At 41.2% G+C, this 24,479-nt stretch overlaps 1 protein-coding gene across 3 annotated transcripts in view; it reads right to left on the bottom strand.

The window, feature by feature from the left end:
* mtor (mechanistic target of rapamycin kinase) overlaps window positions 1-23,644 on the bottom strand; it is an 89,616-nt gene extending 65,972 nt beyond the window's left edge. For all 3 annotated transcript variants that reach the window (XR_010667513.1, XM_020635932.2, XM_020635933.2), the window contains exons 1-22: window positions 23,497-23,644; window positions 22,926-23,062; window positions 22,608-22,716; window positions 22,222-22,454; window positions 21,787-21,987; window positions 21,529-21,663; window positions 21,174-21,449; window positions 20,282-20,390; window positions 19,869-20,052; window positions 19,620-19,748; window positions 19,214-19,458; window positions 18,106-18,315; window positions 17,646-17,851; window positions 16,634-16,756; window positions 15,540-15,623; window positions 14,643-14,735; window positions 13,597-13,731; window positions 12,267-12,396; window positions 7,071-7,321; window positions 6,875-6,961; window positions 4,775-4,942; window positions 273-385 (exon numbers count right to left, since the gene is read on the bottom strand). Coding sequence is in view for 2 of the 3 variants with exons in the window: in XM_020635932.2 (XP_020491588.2) it covers window positions 273-385; window positions 4,775-4,942; window positions 6,875-6,961; window positions 7,071-7,321; window positions 12,267-12,396; window positions 13,597-13,731; window positions 14,643-14,735; window positions 15,540-15,623; window positions 16,634-16,756; window positions 17,646-17,851; window positions 18,106-18,315; window positions 19,214-19,458; window positions 19,620-19,748; window positions 19,869-20,052; window positions 20,282-20,390; window positions 21,174-21,449; window positions 21,529-21,663; window positions 21,787-21,987; window positions 22,222-22,454; window positions 22,608-22,716; window positions 22,926-23,054 (3,350 nt within the window). In the remaining variant the exon portion in view is untranslated. The remainder of the gene's footprint in view (window positions 1-272; window positions 386-4,774; window positions 4,943-6,874; window positions 6,962-7,070; window positions 7,322-12,266; window positions 12,397-13,596; window positions 13,732-14,642; window positions 14,736-15,539; window positions 15,624-16,633; window positions 16,757-17,645; window positions 17,852-18,105; window positions 18,316-19,213; window positions 19,459-19,619; window positions 19,749-19,868; window positions 20,053-20,281; window positions 20,391-21,173; window positions 21,450-21,528; window positions 21,664-21,786; window positions 21,988-22,221; window positions 22,455-22,607; window positions 22,717-22,925; window positions 23,063-23,496) is intronic.
* Window positions 23,645-24,479: the final 835 nt, after the last annotated feature.

Raw genomic sequence — 24,479 nt, 5'->3', positions numbered from 1 at the left:
AAAGCAGGACTTTTAAAGGTTTTAAGTATTTGCCAGATGAACATTAAATGTTTAGCTGTTAATCATTCTACCAGCAGACCCACATCTGGAAACATAAAACTGAAATACCTGGATTTTTCCATTTCAGTGGTGCAATTATTTCAATTAAAATTTGAGTAAGTAAAACTATGTATCAAAGTTGAATGAATTAGGTCCACAGTGGAATCCTGTGAGAAATGATGATAACTTTACACAAGATCCAAACCAAAGATTCAAACATGCGTAGTACTGACTTGCGAGCCTGCAGCGGCACATCAGGGGCATCAAACAGCTTCACAATAGGAGGCAGAAGCAAGTGCAGGTAGTCATCGAGGTTGGCACCAAAAAGCTGGATGGCATTGAGCAGCTGCAAAGTAGAGCACACACAGCTAAGTCTTACACCAACAGTAAACATGAGCGGTCCATTTTAATGAGCTAGTTATTGCTAAACAGCCTTTTTCAGGAGTCCTTTAAGAAAAGCTGGCTGAGTTTTTTATTATTCAGCGCGGTGCTGGCACACATGCTAGCCTTCCAGGAAAATTCCACTTTGCTATAAGTGAATAAAACGTGTGTGAGTGTCTTTGAGTGTCACCTCAAAGCCCAGAGACCATAAAACACAGCACAAAGAGCAATGGAGCCAACAAACGTGTGTGAAATGTTGGGCTGAGGCGCCGGTAGCCTAGTCGTTCCCCATGTATGGAGACCATAGTCCTCCAACCGGATGGCCCAGGTTACAATTCGACCTGTGGCTCCTTTCAGAATCAGAATCAGCTTTATTGGCCATGTATGCTTACACACACAAGGAATTTGTCTTCGGTGAACTGAGCTCTCAACGTACAAAAAGTATAACAATAAATATGAACATAAAATAATCAATGACTAATATATACAAGGCCAAATTATTCCCTACTCTCTCTCAAAAAAAAAAGAGACATTTTTGTTTTACGACTCCTATACAGTGGGCTACAAGGCAAGGAGCATAGATATGAGTAGGTGCTGCCCAAATGTGGCAAATTCTGCAGAAAGAATTCAAAGGGTGACGCAGGCAGCCCATGTTATAGTGAGAGAGGGATGTATCCCCAAAAAATATCTTCATGCAAATGGATTGGTCAGTTATGACCCACTGTCATACTGAATCTAAAAGATCTCTGACATTCACTTTTTTTTCTCAGATATTGTTGATATTTTACGAAGGCTTGAATCGCAGCCAGGCTAAGAAGACATAACAGCTATCATATCACAATAGTACAGGGCTAGAAAAATACAGCTGTTTAAAAGGATCAGTATCTGATCAGTTGTTGGTATAGGGAGATGTACTGGTATTCATTTTCTGTCTTGTTTAATGAGACCCAACCCTTATATGATATTCTGAACTGTATCATTATGGTTGCAGGGTTCCCTAGGTCTTCCCCTGAGAGCGAGCTGTCCACAACATATCTTTCAAATTTTAAACTTGAGCTGTGTGGTTCGTCTTAGGGAAAGGGTTTCTGTATTCCTGTGTAATTGTCACGTCATGTTGTGTGGAGCATATGTGCATGGATAGGTGGTGGTCTTAAAAGTATGACGTAAGTTGCAGCCAACAAACTCACCCCAGCCCCTTGCACCCACCATGACCACCTCTGCTCTTTCCCAGCACTTCCTCCCCCACGACTAAATTGTGCACGGCGAGACAGCAGGAAGCCGAGGTGGAGGAATAGATTTGTGTGTGTGTGTGTGTGTGTTGAGGGGGGCTGCACAGAACAGCTTCTTGAATGATGGAAGTATGTTTTTCTTTTCTTCTCCTTTGGACTAGAACGCAACTTGACTCCTACTCCTACCCCCCCCCCCCCCCCAATTCCGTGACCCCATCCTGTGCTGAAGATTAAGCTCAAGACCCTGGCCTGAGTCAAAGACTATCCAGACTGTGGGCTGCTGGGTTATCTAATACAGCCGACTCTGAGAAATAACAGATGCAGACTAGAGAGCACTAAATGACTGAGCTTCTTATGATTCTGTGTTTGTGGTTTGTGCTCAAACCATGATTTAAAGTTTGAGAGAAAACTCGACAACTACTGGCAGCAGCTGCTGAAACAGGAGAGTGTGTTAGCTATAAGTCTATGCAGTCTTTAAACTGCTGTAATACAAGTGAATGGCTTGGACCCGAGCAGATATTTTGATGGATATCAACGGAAACGGTGAACAGAAAGCAGCGCCCCATTAAGTCAACTGTGCACTGAGCTCCTGTGCTCTCTGATACAGTGTGGGGCGATGGGAACATATTTTAAACACAAAATCAGTTTGGCAGGGCTGGCGAAATTAAGTCGTCTACTCAAATAACAACTCAAAACTAACATTTGATCTTTTCAATCTGATTAGTGGGCTTTCTCCACCAGATTTATGACTCACTACTTGCCGTTTTTTTCCATTTATCAGAACAGCTGTCAAATGTCAAAGAGAGCCGTGTAATCAAATCTGAGCGTTCAAAAAAAGCCACTGCATTATATAAAAGATGGGGTAATGCTCAACTAAGAAATGCATTTATCTTTTTAACAATACTAGACTTTAGGTTGTGTTTTAAGAGGGATTGGGACAGACACACTCACACCAGCTTTGGTGTACACTGAGTGTGTGTGTGTGTGAGAGAGAGAGAGAGAGAGAGAGAGAGAGAGAGAGAGAGAGAGAGAGAGAGAGAGAAGTCAAGACTTATCAGACAAGATGCCTGCTTTTGAGTTTGTTGCTTCTGCTGAATCACCACTCCACTTCCTCCATGTGTGGAACGAAAAGGCCAGAAGATGCAGATGTTTGGTTCTAATCATTTGCAACGTTATGTTTGGTGCAGAATTCAGTCGTTTGTTTGCCTTTTTTAATGTTGTCAACTTATATTTGTGTTCAAGTGTAGTGTGGTAGTTAGAGGCCAAACACATGTTGTTAATCTGTTCTATAAACCCTTTGGTGTACACTGAGTGTGAGAGAGAGAGAGAGAGAGAGAGAGAGAGAGAGAGAGAGAGAGAGAGAGAGAAGTAGGACAAAACAACAACACAAAATATTCTCTTGCATCTCCATTTTCACAACAGGTGGGATTCATGTAGGGAGACGCAGCAAAAACTAAAAAAGAACTAAAAAAAGTTGAAAGAAATTTCAGTGTGCATTTCTTTTAGATGATGTCTTCCAATTAAGACAAAAGACATTAATGTTCTTATTTTCTACCACTCTTGTGTTTTAAATATTTATCTGGTTTATTTCATTATCTGGTTCTAATTTCTAAACACTTTGTAACATTATTTTAAAAAGGGCTAGATGATGAAGATTTTATTAATTAGTATTTTAATATGTTTTCTCAGAGCATAATCAAATATAAAGGCAGGACTGAATTATTTGTCTCCATGACAACAATCATTTAAAAGGCGTCCTTAACTTTGACCGGCAGTTAAATTATGTAAAAGTCAGCGACAAGAAGTTGAGAGTGACTGTAGAAAACGGAAAATGTTGCATTGCTGGAGGACTTGGCTCAGGATGCAGCATAAAGGGAGGGCATCATTAAAAAGCAACACACTGAAGTCTCTCTGCTGATCACTGCACTCGGCCACTGCAGGCTGCATCGGCTGTTTTACTGGTATTATTTTATAAGGTCTCAATTTCTTTTTTATTTCTGCTATTTCTCTGCACTCTGCTGAGTAAGCATTCATGGCAGCAGTAACTAGTTTTAAAGTTCTATGTTTTTATTTGTTGAGTCTCGGCTGAGGCTTCTGCAAGCGACTTTTTTAAAAGCTGTTCCAGCTCTGTGACCACAGTTTCAATTCCAGCCTCACCGAGTTCATTTCTGTAATCACTCAATTTGTCAAGTCTTTATTGTTTTGATTTTCAACTGAGTTTTGAAGTTTATATTCTCCTTTTTCTTCCCCTGATTAATTCTGTCAGTGGTCCCTGCTGTAATAATGGCATTTAAAAGAACTGTATCCCTTCTGTGATTTTGAAATGTTAAACTTCCAGGGTTCATAGTTTCAGGGCTCAGCCCACATCTATTTGAATAATGGAGGGGATAAAAAAACTGCAGGTATATTTGCACAAAAGTATAAATTCTCACTTGTATACATGTAAAGAAAAACATTTTGTGTGTTTCTGATGTTGTCATAAACACATGCCATGAGTTTATATACCAAAAAATCTGGAATATAAATCGCACTGGTAAAAAGGACGCACCCTGTTTTTGAAGGTCTCTCAGAGAGACAAAAAAGTTTACACTGTCTTCCTATATGATGATTTCTACTGTGTTCAGCAAAGTCTACAACATGCAGTTTCAGCTGTGCCGCTCTTTTTGCACCGTCTGTGTTCACTTGGTGGCGTTTGCACTCCTACTAGCAACAGTACGGTATTTGAGCTCTCAGCCTGCAGTGAAAGTTGTGAAGCACAGACCACTAGCTTGTGAGCTCTCTGCCCAACTCCACTGGTCACTCTTTAACTTTAATATAGGACTCTATCAATCAAAAGAGCACTCCACATGGTTTATTTACGGAACAATACACCCCTGTTTTCTGTAAATGCAAGATTATGACCTCGCAAGGAATCAAAGATGTTAAAAAATTGCACAGCCAGCCGGGTCAGCTGTCTTTCCCAGCACAGCGTTCGATCAGCTTTCAATAAACAATGAATGTGGATGTATTTTTAATTGTGAGAAATATTAAATGAATGATCTCCAGAATGAGAGTCAATGGTCTGGGACACACAGTCAGGATACCCAGCAGGATTGGTGACTTTATCCCCTGAATGTTTCACTCACCTTGATGGTCACACTGCGTCCCGTGCTGTTGTCGTGCATGAAGACACGCAACATGTGCGGGATGAGCTGAGGCAGGTAGAGCTTGAACTCTCCACCCAGCGCCACCACGATTTGCTCGATCAGAAGGATGATGGTGTTCTGCATGGGGTTGTTTGGTGTCCAGTACTCCTACAGGGAACAACAAAATATGTGAGTTTTAATTAAAATAAAATCACATTAGTTATTTTAAAGCTGATTAATGGAAAGGAAATCTCTATTCTTGCTTCTGTAAAAGCACACAACAGAAAGTCGATTTGATACTACCTAGCTCATCAAGGCATGATGTTAACTTTCCAAGCTTTTTATATTCAGTGTTTCCCCTACCATTATATCGGGGGGGGTGGCCCGTCCCCCCAACGCCCCCTCCCCCCGGAAAGTCAAGTAAAAAAATAAAAATAAAAATAAAAAAGAGATCTGATAGTGGATAGAGTCGGAAATCAGGGAAAGAAGTCATTTAAGGATAGCTTTCCGATAGAAAAGGACATCTGTCATTAAAAGTAACACATGAACACCAAGATTCCTTCAAGTGTTTGTGTCGTCGTGTCGGCATGTCGGCTTGTCCCCACCCCCCCAACGCTGTAAACCTAGGGGAAACACTGATATTAATTGAAAATGAGTTAACCAAGCCGCTGACCAACAGGTAAAATATTTAAGCAGGTGAGGTCGCTGCAAACCATGAACAAAAGCTGATATCACCTAAGCTAACAGACAGCTGCTAAAGTCTGTTAAACTCTTTTTCTGAATAAGACTGACCTAAATTGAGGTGCATCCAATTTCAGAATATAAATTTTTATAATATTCAGCGGGTACATCCAAAGCACTACATCATTCTCTTTGCGCTCATAAAATACAGAAGGTTTTGTTGTTGTGGAGAATTGGGTCAAAGGAATTGCTCCAATCAACGATCTGAATGTAAGTGAGACTTTTGGACGGATGCTCTTTGGAAATACAAAACTCTCATGTGCCAGACGCAGAGAGGGAGAATCGTGATACTAGATGGCGAGGAATGGAGACAATTTCCTGTCAAGTGGGACTGACATCACGTCTCTGTGTGGCTTATGACACCGTTTTGGGAAAAAAAAACTAGGCACTGCAACTGTGTGTACATTAGAGATAATGGCAATTGGAGTTACAGTGGAAGACTTGAAGTCACGCAATGCGTCAATCAGTCAATGGGCTTCAGCTGTGAGATCTGGCAGAGGTGTTTTGTCAGGGACCAGAGGTCTCGAGCAGCCCCCAACTTCCTGCTTTCCCTGCCTGTGGCAGCTGAGCAGAGTGCAAGTGAGTGTACATCCTGAATGGCTATTCCAGCCCCCTCATCTGGATGCGGGAGCAGAGCTGGAGCAAAAATGAATAGATTCTTTGTTTCACTCGCCATTTATTAACTCAGAGGGACTTGAGGTGCACTGGTCCAGTTCTCTCCATTACTAACTTCAGGAGGAGTTACCGCCATCGCAAAAGTGTCAGTAACAGTATTACCAATATTCCGATTGGAGGACAGTTATATGATATTTTGTGCTGTGCTATATGATTATGTGTTAAGAAAGTGTGTTTGAGCAAGTGCGAGGGCCATGACTTGAGTAACAGTTCTACTTCACGTGCAAAAGGTGAATTTCAGGGCCCATCGTTTTTCTCTTTAAACATTTTCCCTTCAACAATTAATCACGCAGCGTGAATAGAAAGGTACCACAGAGCTGTATGGCTGAGAAAGTGTGAGTTTTGAGAACGTGTTGTTCTTAACAATGAGCCAAAATAAAGAGGAGCATGAAGAGAATATTATCCAGTACAAATACCATGATTTTCTCATTCTCTCAGTCCTGCAGCCTCTTTAATCTTGTTAGCTAAGTACTACACCACACATGATGTACACTGCAGTGTGACAGGGGGCCAGACTTCAACCACAGGCCCTGAACACATTACTCCTAATAGGGAAAAGTGTCTAGCACAACTGAGCACAATTAAGGGTTTGCAGCTGTTTGCCTGACTCACAAAATATAAGAGGGGTTGGGTGATCGTTGTTTAGGGGTTGGGGTTGGGGTGGTTGTTGATTCTCACACTTACCCTAATGAGTGTGAAGATGTCGTCCATGTAGGGACGGATGTGGATCTTTACAAAGCACACCACCATTCCCATCTGCTGGAAAAGGAACTGGAGGACAAGAATAGTGCAGAAAGGGGGAAAAAAAAAAAGAGTAAGAGATTTGCATTGAAAATAACAAGAATTCAACCAGACGGCATCCTTTGGTGGTGTTAGCTACCTCTCTGATACTGGCGTCACAGACCCGGATGACATTGAGGAAAGTGGGCATGACCTGGGGAAGAAACTGGACACACTTGAGACCCAGAGACTTAAAGATGAAGGTGACAGCCTGGACCACCATGGTATGGTGGTTGGAGAGTGAAGGGTCTCTCAAGATGCGCATCAGAGTGACAATGGCTACGGCAGGATAAAATTCATCCAGTGGCAGGTTGCCCATATTCACCAACATCTCACTGGTGCTGTAGTCCGCTGCAGAGGAGACAAAACAGATTGAATGACTTTAATTCTTGTGAAACATGAACTGAACAAGACTTGTAACATCTCCATTCTTGAGAGTCAAATGGTTATATAGTTTGTAATGCAAATACATTTTCAGGGAATCACTTTGCCCTGACAAATGTATTGTTTATTGCTTCAAACATCAATAGTGAAGGAGGTTTTTATTATTATTTAATATAAAAAAATGTTGTCCCCAGTCTGTCTACAATTGCTTTATTTTACTTTATGAGAAAAGTCCATCCTCTCCATCTTTTGCCTGCTCCACTTTTCAGAAAATGTGTGCTCAAACAGGCCGTTTGGAGATTTTCCCTTCATGACATCACAAAGGGCAGTAACCCCTCCCCCAGATGGGTGACACTCCCACAGCTAGGTGTTTGTTCTGTCCTCTGAGTCTGCCTTCTCACCGTAAACAAAAGGGCATGGAGCAAGAAAGCCCAAGCCACATCCTCTTCCAGAGAGGGGGCGTGGTCAGACACAGCTCATTTACATTTAAAGCTACAGACACAGGAACAACCTGTTCTGAGCAGGGCTGAAATAGAGGGGTTTATAGACATGATCAAATACAGGATCAGAGAGGATTTTTCGCTAGAAACTTGACATGTTACTTGAAAAGACATGTTACAGTGGCCTCTGGATTTATTTCAACTGGATGAAAATGAAGATAATATGTAATGTAGATAATATGTAGATTAGTAAACAATAACAACCTAAAAAGGAACATACTGTCAAGAGTCAGCTGTGAATTACATGCAACTAGTGGTTTGAATCATGGGAGACAGAAAAAATTTCAACTTGAGCCAGTACCAGTGTCAGTCAGGTGCAATAAACCTTTTCTAAAACCAGACAGTAAAAAGCTCTTCCAGCTCGATTCTTAAAAATAAAAGCTTTCCATATAACCTACTTCTTGCTATTCCAAATGTGATGGTATCATCACTTGTATTGGAGCTTATTTTATGACTATAAATCCATGTCCAACTATAACTTCATCAGTCCAACCTTGGCGACTATGTAAGACAGCCAATCGTGCCGTCACGACACTAAAAGACCATTAGTCAGGCATCAATCCTCCAGTGTGCAGGTGTGAGTGTATTAACGGTGATTTATGGCATCCCAGACAGCCCCTTGTGCTATCGAAATCAACACTGCGTCCTTCACATGGAGTGCTCTAGAAAATGCATCTGGTGCTGGCCATAAAATTAATATTCTGATGGGAGAGGAGAGCTGATATTGTTGGCTTGTTGCTGTTGGTTCTGGCACAAACATTTATGATATCATTGGACAACAAATCAAATCAAGAGTTTTCTTTGTCTAATAAGCCAAAGCTTGATTACAGTAGTTGATGAATGTACTCTGTGTGTTTAGTCTTGTTTAGACTCAAGAACAAAAGAAAAACTATTCTGTTTGCCAACATAAACAAAAAAAGAAAATGTTTGGTTACTTCAACGTGTAGTCAGTTAATGCATAAATCTATGTCCACTAAGCACAGGATATGCATGGTTATGACAAATAAGACAACGGAGGAATGCCTGATCCTGACATGTCCGTTCGAAGCTAAACAGAACCTTCTTTAATCCAAGTAAAAATAAAAAAAAAAGAATCCTCCTTGTTATATTTAACAAGACTGCTGCAATGGAACAGCAAGAGAACCTGATGCAGATGTGGTTCCCTAATGTGCCAATGTTCTGGCAAAAAAGCAGGTCATCCAGCTGAAAAGGCCAAAGCTGGGTCAACTTTGCACACCGACCTCTTGATTACTGAGGAGGGGGGGGAGTAGGGCTTGAGATGATTTGCAATGTTAAGATCACTTGGACTTGGTGTCTGATAAACCTTCATCAACACACCCACGCCAAGACAGCCCTTTGGTTTTCTTTATACCAGTTTTTGGAGGGAACACCCAGTAATCTCACTTTTACCCTTAAATTAAGATGTCAATGTGATTGCTACAATCTGTATTACGCTTTTTAAGAATCAAGCTGAAGTAGAGGACAGTCTACATGTCAGTCCATATGATAGTTAAGAATAGTCGTGCCCAGAATTAGAGAGAAAAACTACTCTTAATAAAGCAAAAGAGTTGCAGCCTTTTCACTTTTATAATGCATTTTTTCTCTTTGTAGTGAGTAGTTTTATGCATGCTTGTCTGTGAAAGAAAATGCAAATGGGGTCGGTCTGTTCCTTTTACTCTGCAGAGCTATTGACTTTTACGAGGCATCTGAGAGCACAGACGTTTGATTTTCAGCATTTCACTGGCCATCTGAAGGAGTACAGTTTCAGCTGCTCCAATTCTGTCTCCCTTAAGACCCTCGACTGTAGACATAACAGATTGGCACAGAGCTTGTCAGGCTAAAGAGGGTAGCTTTGTTGTTGGATCTTTTATTATTCCGGCCTTCACCAAGTCTAGATTAATGGTTGTGATAGATGGCTACACATCTGTATCCTTACAGCCCCACAAACAGGCAAGGGAGGCGGCAGTGCTGCAGTAACTCAAGCTTCAACTGTGTAGGAAAAGAAAACGGAACAGCTTCCTTGCCATAAAAACAGATGTAAATACAGCAACCTACTCAGAAGGTATACAACATTTCATCTGTTTTATTACCCCTTCTGCTTGTAGTGACCTGTTTGAAGTCAGGTGAGGAGACTGGCCTAGACAATGAACTCCCACATAACAAAAGACATGCTGTCAAATACTGCAAGCTCCAGACACTGACCCTGACTAATCTGCCAACAGATGCACAGCCTCCAATTCTGGTCACAGTCCATTTCGCGGGAGAACAAACTGGTAAAACCATTACCGTATTGTCCGAGGTCAGAGTCTGAGACACACGACTGGATCTGACAAGAGAAGTCCTGCGTTCTCCATACACAATGCCCCATGACGAAAGACAGATGAGCCGTTTTATTGTCGTTGTTATGAATTTCTAAGATCTCCAGCAGGTGACAAGCTTCAAGGGACAGCATGATCTCTAACTGTGTTCCACTGGTCAAACATTTCCATCCATGTCAAAGCCTCCACAATTACCATGAGGGTGTTTGTGGTAAATCACAGTCAACAAAGGATGGTTCTTATTTCTAATGTTTTGTTGTTTCTATCCTTCAGTAAGAGCCATAAACCCAGCTTTCTACCCCATGACTAAGAAGACTTTGAAAGGAGCAAAATCAATTGTATAGCTTTTTTCACATACGCACTAAACTCCTGAAATTTCCTAAAATTTTTAGGGGTTAGCTGCCTGTGTGAACACAAATGGACACACTTTTCATCTTGACTTTAGCAAAAAAATGTTACCCTACTTTTTTCCTACCAGCCCCCTGTGGTGTTAGTTAAGGGTTAGAACCATTCTATCACTGCAGATCCTGAACATATTTATCAATGTGTGTACACTCATCAAGTCCATCAGGGTTCAGGACTGTCCATTTGGACCTCGATAGATCTCAACCTCGTCGTTTTACAGTACATTGAATGGGTGAAAGTCAGCACAGCAGGGGAGAGAGAGGCATGGTGGGGAAAAAATTTGATCCAGATGTGGAACCTGTGTTACTTACTGAGGACAGTATTTTATCTTTCCAAAGAGATACTGGAGAGGAAAGAAAATGCCTCAAGGATTAGAGGCCATGCTTGTGTGACGACAAATAGAGGCTAAATAGATTTTGACAGCAACGAAAAAAAGAAGAGTTCAAAACTTTTTGTATTGGACTATAAAAGTTTGATCAGATATGGTTGCACATTTAAGCATAAATGAATGTTGACTGCATCAGCAATCTGTTCTCACACAGTGTTACTTGAAACAAATGAACATTATATGTCTATTTTTTTAAGTCCTCTAAGAGCTGTCTTCTAAAGTGGGTCATCTTAAATTCAATCCAGTTGTGAGGCTATTTCCCTCTGAACTGGCAGGCCCTCACTCTGGAGGTGGTTGAGCAGGGTGTAGGTCAGACAAAAGCCAGAAATTCAATCCTGAAAGAAAGAGGCCTCCAACGAATCGAAAACCCAAATGCAAGGGCAAGACCTCGAAAAAATTTAGTTTTGTGATTTAGTTAAGAGTGAGCAGACATATCACCTCCCTGTGCTCACTTCTAATGAGCCGTAGATTTATGAAATATTAAACGGCAGAGCTGTAAAGTGTTTCTGGCCGGACAGAATATCATTGGTTTAGAGTGAGCCAGATTCAGCAAATCAAATAACTGAGGATGAAATCAGCTCCTCTCAAGAGCGATCATATTCTGACCACAGGAAAAAAAAAGGACTGCAAGATTGCAGAGGTGTATTCATTCACACCTCTTTGCACAGAACCGACTGAAAAACTTCACACTTCTATTCTCAGCTACTTTACAGTATTTATGATCTGACTCCTCTCATTTCCAAATCAGCTGTTTCATTATTCACAAGTACAAAGTCAACTCAATGTCTAGCTGGCATTTTATTATTCCAAATGTAACAGAGGAGCTGAGAAGTCTTGTAGTATATTCGAGAGGACTTTCAAGAAGGACATTTACATGCTTCTTCCTAAATGTAGCTTGCCACTGAAGTATTCTGACCTTTAAAGCTGGAGTTGTTTGTGCTCTTAAGTTACCTCAAAGTCCACCTTTCTGAAGTGCGTTAACATCTAGGCAACCTGCAGCTACTTGTGTGTACACTTTGTGGTTGGAGCTGTTGTTTATATTCATCTACAGATAACTCTATACATGCCCTAATGTTGTTCAAGCACATCCAACCCTTAAAACATGTCATTTAGGAGAGGTTTAGAGTAGTTAAAAGGTGTCAGATGATAAACTGTATTATTAGTGCTTCTAAGGTTTTGAGGAACCCTATTTCTTCAAACATTTTTGTATCTTTAATTTAGAGACTTTCCAGCTGTTTAAGTGAAAAAAATAAACAAATCATCCAAGAACCTTTGAGTGGTTATAGTGATAACAGGCCTACCTGAATCCTGACTGGACTTTGACTCAGAGAGACTGACAGCCGAGGCATCTCGGGACTGATCAATCATGCCGATGTTGACCTTGTGCTTATAGGGGTCCAGAGCTCCAAGAAGACCCAGTACCCGGATAGCCTGCAAGAGACACACAGCACACACCATGCTAGCAATCTTCTTCTGAGGCATCAGTTTTATAGTGAGTAAAAATCCTCATGAGAACTTCAAGACTTGACTGCTTTTAAAATAGAATCGAATAGAATAGAAAATACGTTAGTCGACCCTTTGTGTGTAAAAGGAAGAAATGTGTCTTCTGGTTGCACTGTGCAAATACATACAATAAATACACAAAATGACATCACAGTTAATACCAGATAAATAGAAAACCCCATTAACTTGAAATGATCACAATAGAAGCTGCACTAAAAGAAGAACTTGGTGTTCTACATTTCATAAAAATTCTGAGGAGAAGATACAAAAAGCTGTGGGTTGAGGTAGCAGGCTCAATAAAATAAGGAAATGTTGTGAAATAAATCTACGCACTTGTCCTAAAAATAAGCCTTTTTCCAAAATAGTTACAAAGTGTTATGTCCTCACAGCACTATTGAAGTAGCCTAATGAGTCACGTTGAGCAAAGTGAGGACCACTGGAACAAAAGAAAGTGTGAAAAAAACAACCAATAAAAGGGAAAGTAGTGCATATGTGGTTGTGAGAATTGTTGTTAAGACACATTTTGTCCTTTCTGGAATAGCTGGTCGGTGGTGTGAGCCTGCAGTTGGGTGATCCTCGGATTAAAAAACACAATGTCTTGTTGTAAAAAGTTTGTAGTTTATTCTTCGAGGAGTGTTAGTGCTGTAGAGCAGAGTGAAAAGTCAACCTAGCCTCTTGGTACACATATACGATTGGTTAATAATCCAAACAGTATTTTAACTGCATTAGAAAGTGGATCAAAGAGCAGGAGTTTCCAGAGCCAATGTTCAATTGCCACACACCATGCACAGCGACAATGTGCTCTCTGAGACACACATGATGTTATACGCAGGCGAAGAAAAAAAAGTGACAATTATCACTTACATCACAGCTCAAGACTTAGGAGAGAGTTCCATATAATGATGGAAAATGTGTATAGCCTCATTCTGTATGTTCTCCTGCTATTATAACTCACCAGTCAAAGTCAGTACATCTAGACAGAACTTCATGTGTTCATTAAAAGTTGACAGTTTGGGTTTCTGGCTCCACAATAAGCCACTGAGCGACACAGTTGGGTGAACTTTGCCACCACAAGAACTTAGGGGGAAAAGAAGAGTTGGGAGCCAAGATGGAGGCTCACGTGCATACCTCTCTCCTTATGCCCTGGTTTTGTTCTGTCTTCAGGAAGTTGAGCAGCACCTCCAGTAGGGAGGGGTACTTGCGGTAGGGCTCCACCACATAACCTGTACTCGCCACCTGCTGGCCCAGAGTCCATAACGCCACCTGGTGGAAAAATTAGAAGGCAGACTTTCTTGTAAAAAGGCCACTGACAGGAAGAAAAACATGTGAATTTATTTACATTTATTGTATTCTTAGGCACCGTGTCCACCAAGCGTTTTATTCTGAGCGGCAGCGTCTTTTTTCAATTGTTTCAAATGAGGAGAGAGCGTTCTCAGCAGAAAGTGGACGCCTGGAGAAAAGGCGCAGCACCAAGCATCTTTTCTTCCAAGCGCCCTTTTTTTGCAACCGCTTGATTTGAAAAGCTTTTTTTTCTTTTCAGAAAGGCGCTGTTGACATTAATGGTGCTCTTTTCCAAATGTGTGACATTCCCTGTATTATTCGGTCTTGTACCCACATCCTCTTTGCTCCGTGTCTAATCGGGTAATAAACGATCTCAAATGTAAAAAATGCAGTAAAAAGTAACGGAGCAGTGTCGGTCATACAGCGGCCGTTGTCAACAGACTGTTGTCATAGAGACCAGACGGATGTGTAGTGCTTTTCTTCTCCCGCGGAAATAAAACGCTAGGTGCCTTACTCATCTTATTCTGTATCATCAAATGTTAATAATTACAACTGAGTATTTGTTCTTCTACTCCTGCCAACAAGTCAACCATCTCAGAAAGTCATTGATAAACCATTCTTAAATCCTCTTGAATGATCCTTCTCTGTGTTAGCTACAGGCACACAATCCTGTTTAAACTGAAAACAACTGGAGCATAAGGCTCTGAAATACTTTCTGAGTGACTTTAAATGTTTAGAGAAATATTATCCAGTTATGTTTACAGAAATAGTCATGCATTTACTGTACCCAAGAAACAAACACGTTTTAGAAGTTGGAGCAATGCTGAGGACACACACGCACACGCACGCACACACACACACACACACGAAGATGAGTCTCTTCCTCAACATACCTGTCGTTTGGCCAAAGAGGAGGAGTCCTGCAGCATGTCCATGATGATTGGAAAAAGCTCGTCCATCCACTTCCTCATCTCCAAGCCACTAACCTGACAGGGGGAATGGAAGAAAACAAATCAAAACTAAGAATGTTTTATATTCTGTCCAAAGTCCTGTCAGGGAAATCCTGTTTAGTCTTTAGATGTTGTGCATCTGTCAACATCAAACCTTAGCCCTTATGTGTAGAATTATAAAGATAATAAGCATTGTCAAATTATTCTGAGTCAGTTTAAGTTTGTTTTTGTGTAACTTAGCGCTGTCTATGTAGATGTGTCCCTGGGGCTATTTCTAAAAGGCAAGGGGGGTTGCTTTGCTGCACTCAATTCAAGTTGGCGAGATTTAATTTTCATTCTACACATACAGACTTGAGCTTGGATACATCTTTTGTTTTTGATGTTGCATTCATTCAACTACATTCATTGCTTTTCATCTGTGTTCCCTACATTTTCCTGAGTCTTCCTGTGCTCGTTCCTGAGCAGCTGGCCTCCTGCCTCTTCCTGCACTGAGCCAACTGTGAGCAATCGGTATACCTGAGCATCTCCTGCACTGTGTCTGAACTGCAGGGTCTGCCTGCCTCTCACTGTGCTTTCCTGGCTCCTCTGACGAGACCCATGAAAAGCCTTGACACTCTGGAGCAAGGATAGGCATCGATGGATGGGGCACTGCGCTTCTACATTTCTAACTCACAAACTGACAAGATCATATCGCCTGAACCAAACCAGTTAAGGTGAGAGACTCTGATAATGTAATCATGTGCACAATAATGCTCAACGTTTAGCAGTGAAACAATGAATACGATGTACAGGCAAATAATCTCCTTCTTCAAGGAAGCAAAACTTTAAAGCCGATCTTACTTGAGCCAACTCCCCAATGGTGGCGAGGACACTGATGACCACAGCAGGGTTGGGGTCTGGGTCTTTCAATTTGAGGATCAGAGCCTGTAAAGAAAAAGGGTTAAGGAGTTAAGAACACTAATTTCACTCCTGGATTTCATTATTTTTTGCCTTGAAGAGAAATAGAATGAAAGAGTTTCCTACTTGTGATAGACAATGTGAAATAGAGAATCAAAATTAATGCAGCCAAACAAGATATCTTATCTTATTTATTTAATACATTCTCGACCTCAAACGAATGGCTACATTTCCAACTATTTCACCATCTCTGACAATTGTGTTGAACATCAATCCAGAACAGCCAATGTGGCCTCAGAGGTGAGACATAGGGATGGCGATCGTAATTGTTTTTTTAACGTTATTGATATTGATTATCAAGAATCCTAATCTTTACTGATAAAACAACCGGTACTTTTCTGTAATTTGGTGAAAAGACAAGATGTCAATTCACTTTTAATAGAACTGGCATATCCATTTTATATTGCTGGAAGAAGAAAACAAATCTCTCCTCCATAGAATTCAAGTTTATTCAAGTTTTGGATTTAATGCATTTTGTTCAATTTGATGTGCAATTCTTGTTGGATTCAATTTTATTCAAAAACTTTATTAGACAATCAATACCTTTTTATGTCTGTGCATCAGTGATGTTATTTTATTACATGACTCGATTGGAGCTAAAACGTTACATTACAGGAACAAAAAGACTTGATAATAGTATTCATAAGCTCCTATGTTATTGATTTACTTTTTTTTGAAAATTGTGGGATCTGGTACGGAGCTAGAATTTAAAAATTTGTAGTCTAACTGATTCTGATGGAAGTGACATGATTTCAGGTCATCTATGAGATTACTTGGAGCTCCAACTGAAGGAGCAAAAGGCTTTAATCAACTTTTTCCACATGGTGCAGAAGATCTCCTAACGGCCTATTGATGGACTGTTGTGAATATTTGCTCATAACTTCCCCTGCTCTGAGAAGTCTACAAAGTTCAAATGTTCATGTAACAGTGCAGTTTTCACTCACAACCTTCACAAATAAGAACCAGCACAGCTGTACCTTGAGGATGGGCTCCATATATGGACGAATGAGTCGAGGGGCGTTGGACACTAGATGACCCAGCATACGAGCACTCTGCTCTTTGTTCCTGCCGACACCGCTGTGCTCCAACTCTGTTAAGATCTGCAGCAAAATTCAAAACAGAGTTCAGTATGACACATCCACTCTTCTACATCTGAAATTAATATTACTGAGGTACACTTAAAGTGTACAGAGTGGTGTTATGGAAGAATCACAGGTTTTATAGAGAAATGCTTTGGGTTTTGAGGCTTTAAAGAAAAAACCTGGGCCTTTGCTGCCCTCTAGAGGTATGCATCTGAAACTTCTGATCAAAGGAGTCCTTGCATTTAGAAGTCACCTTTTGGTTCATGCAGATGAAGCTAATAATATAAGTACAGTAATTGTATTTAAATTATTGACAGAAATAACACAAATGAAAAAATAAACGCATTTGAAATTTCACTTCAAATGCTGAAAATGGAAATTGCAAATAAAAAGTGTTAAATTTTAATTAAAAATGTGAAGATTTATATGATCATATCATGTTTCAAATTATCTGCGTGGAAAACATGTTTTCAAAGGAGGCTTGTTTTCCTCCATGCTCATGTTGCTTTATCTCTGCCTGTATTTAAAAATTAACACGTACATTTCATGGATTAATAGTTGTCAGAGTTTGTGAGATGAAAAACAAAAATACCAAAACAGAATTGATGGTGAACCATAAAGATCTATCAAAGAAATTGCTGATCACACTGCAACTTGAACAATTACTCATCGCTTATTTGTTAGGCATAAATCTGCACTCATGTTGTAGGTCAAAACTTTGTAGAACTACTATTTCAAATGATAGATCATTTTTATGTTAGCATCATTTTCATGGTAGAAACCTGTAAGACATGTTTTTATAGTGAGCAATTCAACCCCACATTTCTCCTTGACAGGTAAAAATTAAACCCTGTAACCCTACTAATCATTAAACTACTCAGTGTATCGTCTGTCACATCTCTCTTACCTGGATGAGCATCTTGCGTAGGAAGGGCATGACAAAGGCTGGGTTCATGCTGCTGAGGCGTCCGATTGTGCAGATGGCCAGCTCTCTGATCTCAAACACCTCGTCGTTCAGGGCGACAAACAGGGCCTGCAGGTTCTCGGCTTGGGCGAGGTGAGCGTCAAAACGCTCATCGAGAGACGCCAGTACACAGTATCGAATATCTGGATCTGCAGGGGAACAGTGACAGGAAAAAGATCAGGTACATTATTATGTTGATCATCATGGGTCATCAGAATTTAAGATTGGTCTGTATTTCCAGCCAAAAAGCTCTACAAGATCCATGCCAATTCTTAAAATATTGAGTTCCAATTTATTTTGAGAATTTAGATCATTATATATTTGAAAAAGGCTTTACTAAGAAAAAAAACTTCCATGGTAAACTTCCCCATCCCCTCCCCTTTTTTATTCCTTCGTATGTTACCTGGATCAGTGATGCCAACAACTAGCAGCTTGCTGAGCACATCTGCAACCACCTGCACAGCTGTCTGGCTGACAACATGGCCGCTGATCAGGTGGATGGAGGGGGTGAGGAGGCGTGAGCATGTCCGAGCTGCCTCCATCCGGATTTCCTTGTGCTCACTGTTTAGGAAGTGATCGGCACAGTGTCGCACGAACTGGGTCAGGGAGTGTCCTGGAGGGAGTAAAGATACTTCATGTTAATCCCTGAACTGAGAATGTTTTTTATTTCACTTTGAGCCTGATGTATAAAGCTTTACCTGACAATGATTCACTTCACTGCACATCATAAGCTGGAGGAGTCTTTCCTCTCTATCCCCACAGGCCCTTAGGATTCAGACTGAACTCTTAAGACGTCTGGTATTGTGTTTAAGTACAACTAGTTCAACAATTTGTATTTAAAAGATGAGCTATACATATTCTAAACACTCATATGACATAACACTCCATCTTTCATAACAACAGACTTTGAGAAGTTGTTGCCGTTAGCAAATTTCAAGCAAGTCAGGGAGATTACACACCGACTATAAGTCCTCTCCTCCCCCTCATGAACTGAGTTTCCCCTCGAAACGGCCTACTCAACGCATCAAGGCAGCTTATCCAACAAGCATTCAACACGACTTGTAATGAACACAAATCTTGTTTATGTTTTGTGCAATCAGGTAGCGTTTAAAATGCTGTTTACTTTAGAAAGAAATAAAGTCAAGTAATCAGTACCACTCAGGAGAAAAATATGGCTGACGATAAACACATGGATTCTATTAACACATTTTGCGATCATCTTCACTTTGTTGTTGTTTCTCCTGTATAGATTTCCAAATTCCAGGCAGACTTTTGCTTCAACTTTCCGGTTGAGAGGTGACAGACTCGACCGACTGAGCCACAGCCGCCCACTGTCAATAACATTTACTCTACTGACAGAACCACATCTGAAGATCTATAGAATAAGGTATATTTATTAGATCAGGGGATGTGTCCATGGTTTTATTTCTGTGAATATTCCCCCCCTGTCTTTCTCAAAACTTAATTATGATACTGCTGCTTTCAAGCCTCGTCTTTTGTAAGGTTCTTGCCTTCAAACTCGAAGCTTCCCAATGTACGCAGGGCCAAAGTGATGCTGCCAACATCACTGGCCTCAGGGATGTTTGTGAGGCTTGGCGAGGCCAGCTGGTGAGCCAAGCCTTTGGGCATGCCGGGATGACGTAGGGGCTTGTGCATCAGCACCAGGGAGAGCATCTTCAGCAGACCGTCCTGGATGTCCTTCTTCAACTGAGGGATTTGTCGGCTCAGGTCGTACAGCACGGCTGTCAGTGCAGGACTAGATGAATGGAACAAACGATGCAATATTACAAACCATCATCCTTAGACAAGTCTGAGACGTGTTTAAACCATTCTGTTTGTAATATAACAGATAAAAATCTTTTTAGCCAGTGAGCAAACTTTATTAGTTGAAGTATAGCGATAAGTTTTGCGTCCTACCTGAGGCCCACAGCCAGCATAGGCTCCAGCAGCTCCTTGATGTCTGGTTGAATAGTGGGACCCATGGCTCGCGACAGCATGCTGATACAGGTGAACACTGTGGCGTCCACCTGCATCGTCTTCTGTCTCCTGTAAACATAAAGGAGCAGAAAGTTCAGGACGCGCACAAATTATAATTTTCTTTCCTTTCATAGACATCAACTAAAATATGTTTTAAGATAATACACCTTTGAGTGTTTTATTACTGACTTGTGTGCAAAGTCCTTGGGTGGCAGAGCAGCCTTGATGATCTCGAGGACCTTGGAGAGGTACGGCTGGATTTCTGTCCTGACGGCCACCACCAGCAGCCCTAAAGCCTGGAACGCTGCTGTCCTCTCCTTCTCCTTCTTCAGACAGCCCAGCAGGTAGCCCATAGTGTCCGACAGGTACTGGTCTGAACAGTGGATGGGATAAATACAATTAAAAAGAGTGAAATTCAGATGCAACACATAAACAATCTAACAAAGAGAAAGTAAAAGCTTAATATTACAACAACAAACACATCAAATATGAGCAGAAAGGGGTTCAGAGCCTATAAATGATAAGCCCGGTGGATAAAGTGATGGAAAAAATGAGGCTGCATGTCACTGTAGATATACTGTACAATCATTAAAAAGGCCCACCTGTAAAGTTGTTTGGCTGGAAGGCAGCGAGGCGTGGAAGAAGGTTCAGGATGGTCATCTGGATTAGAGGGTTTTTACTGGTCCTGTATTTCAGCACCCAGCGACATACCTGGAAAAGTATATTAAAAAGTTTGTGTGTTAAATGTTCATCATTTGAAGCTCAGAACAGAAATGGCAATGTTGTTAAGTGTTTATGTGCATTCCTCAAATTACTTCACTACTGACTGATTTGCAGTTTCTTAGAATTTATTCATTAACATTTCGCCTATAAAGTGTCAAGAAAGTTTTCCAGAGGTCGGAGTGATGTCTTAAAATAACGTCTTTTGTCCAACCAAAAGTCCAAACCCCAGAGATTCTTCATTTATTTCGACAATGAGAAAAACAAGCAGCAAATGTTTGACGTCTCTGCTAGGAAAATGACTCAATGGACACTCACAATCCAGGGTCAGCTTGTAGAGCAGGTTCTTTCTTTTAAATATCTGGGAACAGAGATTGACACTTGTCTCTCCTTTTCACAGCATGCTGACTCTGTCTACCAAAAATCACAACAGAGACTCCACCTGATGAGGACACTAAGGACTTTTAATGTCAGCAATGAAGCACATACCAGCCTGAGGGAAAGGAGGATACGTTTTTTAAAACATCCCTGGTTGTGTCAAATAAATACCCTGACATAGCTTTTAATGCATACTCAAGACGTGCTGTGACACAAGAATGCAACATATACAATGTAAAACATATGGTTCCTTAAATTGATATACTGTGCAGTGGCATGGTATAAATTACGTTCTTATCGAAAAAATAATAATTAAGAAGGCTTCTTTCAGATAAAGCAATTATATAAACAGCTGTTTGAATCTTGAAAATGCTAAATCTCTGCTGCAAAATCTACCTGATCAAATCGCTCCTCCATCAGCTCCCGGCAGTATCGACTCTCCACCAGCGAGCTCTTGGCAGGTGCCGGTGCAGCTCCAAAGGTAAGGAAGCCTTGAGGCGTGCTGTAGCCCAGCAGGCCCAGGAGGGCGTTTGATTGCTGTGGCTGCACTGACTGGAAACTGGTGAAGGGTGTGATATGTCGGGGCTTGGTTCCAAATCCCATTAGCTCCTTGCAGTACTTGTCGTGGACAAGCTGCTGCTGCGTGATCTCTTCCATCTCCTCACGCATGCGCTGTCATGAGGACACGACAGTAAGCGGTAGGTTTTGCTTGTAAATGTGAGGAAGTTTCAGGAGTGAAGTAAGTTCTCACCTCTCCCTCCATGCTGCTGATGCGAACCAGCTCGTTCAGGATCAGAAGAGCACCGTGGACCCGGTCGTCACGATTCATACCTTTCTCTTTTGCCAAAGTCTCATCAAACCCTTTCTCTGCCTCCTCAAAGGTTTGCTGTTACACAAAAGATGAAACCTCTATCATTGTCTACTACAAGAACACGACATTTCCCCGGGTGATTTTTTTTAAGAGTAAAAGAAAAGGTGGACTTTGAAATGATATGCTGATGTGTCTTACTTTGTACCACTGTGGTTTCTGCATCTCTTTGGTCTCCCTCTGTGTGGTGAGGATGAGAGACGCCCGCAGGGCAGATACAGCACCCTCTCGGATGGCCTGCTTGGGGTCCCATACTGCGTAAAAAATGTTGTCAAAGAAAGGCTGAACTTGCTGGAAGAAGAAGGTGGGCGCGCTCACAGCCAGCTCCCTCAACACCAGCACCTGAAAAGGAGAGCATTTTTATACAGCTGTCATAGCACAAAATAAACAACTTGACAGTGAAGACAAACCCTTGTGTAAAAGTAACGTGATTAGAAGTTATTAGGCTGTAGAGATAATAGATATTTCCTTAACTTTAACTGTCTTCAGAAATGCCCTTATCTCCACCACACAAGAACACCCCAATGACATGTCGGTGTTTAAACAATAAACATAACAGTTCCTGATGTCACTTACTGCAGCATGGCGCCTGCCTTCATTTCTGTCTGCTCCGAGCCACTCCAGGGCCCTCTTCACCTCAAACTCCACATACTCAGCAGTGAAGGTGTCCCCTGCCATAGAGAGGTGGCCCATGGCTTTAGAGGCCATCTCCATGACCACCGAGTCGCTGGAGGGGAGCAGGTTTCGCAGGTAGTTGGCAAAGCGGCTGATTCTGGTGGCATTGCCTCCTTCAACTCCAATAAGACTCACTGGAATATATTATTGATTCACATTAGAATAATGTTTCCTAAGAACAATATGTGAAGTATAACACACACATTTTAATGAGACAGCTTCTTTCTTTCATCACACTTAAGTAAATCTGTTGAAAGTATTGTGTAAAATTCATGTTTACATCTTACCTATGGCAAGAATTCCCCCTTTCTTCTCATTCACATCAGAGCTGGATACCAGCTCAAATATGTGGTGGTTTAACTCATCGTAGAATGTCGTCGCTTCATCTTGACTTAACTGAAAAAAAGGCACAAAAGCATGAATATAAAAAGAGGGACGTCTCAATCCCTGAGAGAAGCGAGACGTTACTTATGATACCTGTGAAGTTTACACAATTGACTTCTGAAGCTGATTACACTTCTTGGAGACAACAGAGCCCATTTGATAAAGTGAATGCTATCCTTGAGGTAGGTGTCTGTTACATCCATGTGTATCACTGTTGTTACCTCTCTGAGCTCTGTAGTCACGTAGTGTTGTAGATCTTTAGCAGATTTTGCTCTGGTGTCTTCATTTCGGCTCTTCAGACCACTGACAAACTGTTGCAGCACAGTGGCTGTGCCTGACAGGATCACCATGGCCTTCTCTGAAAGGACACAAACACACAGTGAAATGAGTTCACTAAAATATTCTAGGTCATAATACACAATGCAGCACGTAAACTAGCATGTAAGTTAAAATGTAACACTGTAAATAAAGGTATAAAAGTGTATGTGTCCTTAAGTGTTGACACAGGTCAATGTTGTTGTCAGCTAACGTTATGACTAGCTAATGTGTCTGCTAAGCTAGCGAAATAAAGTGTCAACTAGCAACGTCACATTTACCATTTCGAATCAAAAATATGCACTTTCTTGAACCTTTGGTACACAACTGAGATGTTTAAGTGACATATGTCGGGTCCAGTGTTATTCAGAGCATCATGTGCATCATGCTGGCTTCGTTAGCTTATGTTAGCTAGCGCTACTGTTGAGCTACCTAATGTATCAAACCACTGGAAAGAAGTTTCAATTCACCACTTACGTGTTTCTATTTATATATCGGCCACGTTATTGCTATTCGGCTCCTGCGGAATATCTCTCATTGTACGACTGACTTGAAGACCTAGGGCAATGTTAGCTAACTGTGGTGTCGCTATGTTCAGACAAACAGAAAACTTCAGGAGCGCCGAGCTGCGCACAGGAGGCTGCGCAGAGCGTTGCGCAGAGCGTTGCGCATGCGTCTCTGAGATCCAAAATAAAAGTGTTAGAGCCACATTTTGGAAATTAGAGGATTTCCTGGGATTTCAATTGTTTTGACTCTTTGTGCTTACACACACAGGCCTGAAATAAACTCAGAAATAATACACATAACTTGGGGAGAACTGTTAACTATTGCTGCAGTGAATGCAGTGATACTCCTGCCTAAATGCATGGACGTTCAAGACGTATACAGTGGCAACTACTTTTGTCTAACAGCTAAATTGGGAATATGACCTATTAAAGCATAATATTGTAACAAGCAGTGGTTTAATTGTGCACAGTTGACATGGATTCATTCCCAGACTCATTATTAGCCAAAATGTACTTTTATTTCTTAACATTTTCGACAGCTGATAACTACCAGTGCACCCAAAACAGACTCATGGTTCAAACAGTCCACATTGATAAAAATTGCAACTGCATGTCACCAATGCATGATAAACTGTAATGATTAATACAACATTAATAACATTATAGAACTTAAACTTATGTCTATTGTCCCATTCAAGGTGGGCAAACTAACACTCTGCACCTGCTGGGCTGAAAGAGGGCTGAAGTTGCATCCTACTTTATCACTTCTTCTTTTTTGGCTTTTTTTGTGCCTTTATTCGATAGATAGGACAGTGGATAGAGTCAGAAATCAGGGAGAGAGAGAGTGGGGAATGACATGCGGGAAAGGAGCAACAGGTCGGGCTCGAACCAAGGCTGCCCGCCTGGAGGACTAGCCTTCATGAATGGGGCGCACACACTAACCACTGTTCCACC

Source organism: Labrus bergylta, chromosome 12, assembly GCF_963930695.1.
Source record: "Labrus bergylta chromosome 12, fLabBer1.1, whole genome shotgun sequence".
Classification (NCBI taxonomy): domain Eukaryota; kingdom Metazoa; phylum Chordata; class Actinopteri; order Labriformes; family Labridae; genus Labrus; species Labrus bergylta.
The sequence above is the reverse complement of the archived record's forward strand: the minus strand, read 5'-3'. Positions and strand labels throughout refer to the sequence as shown.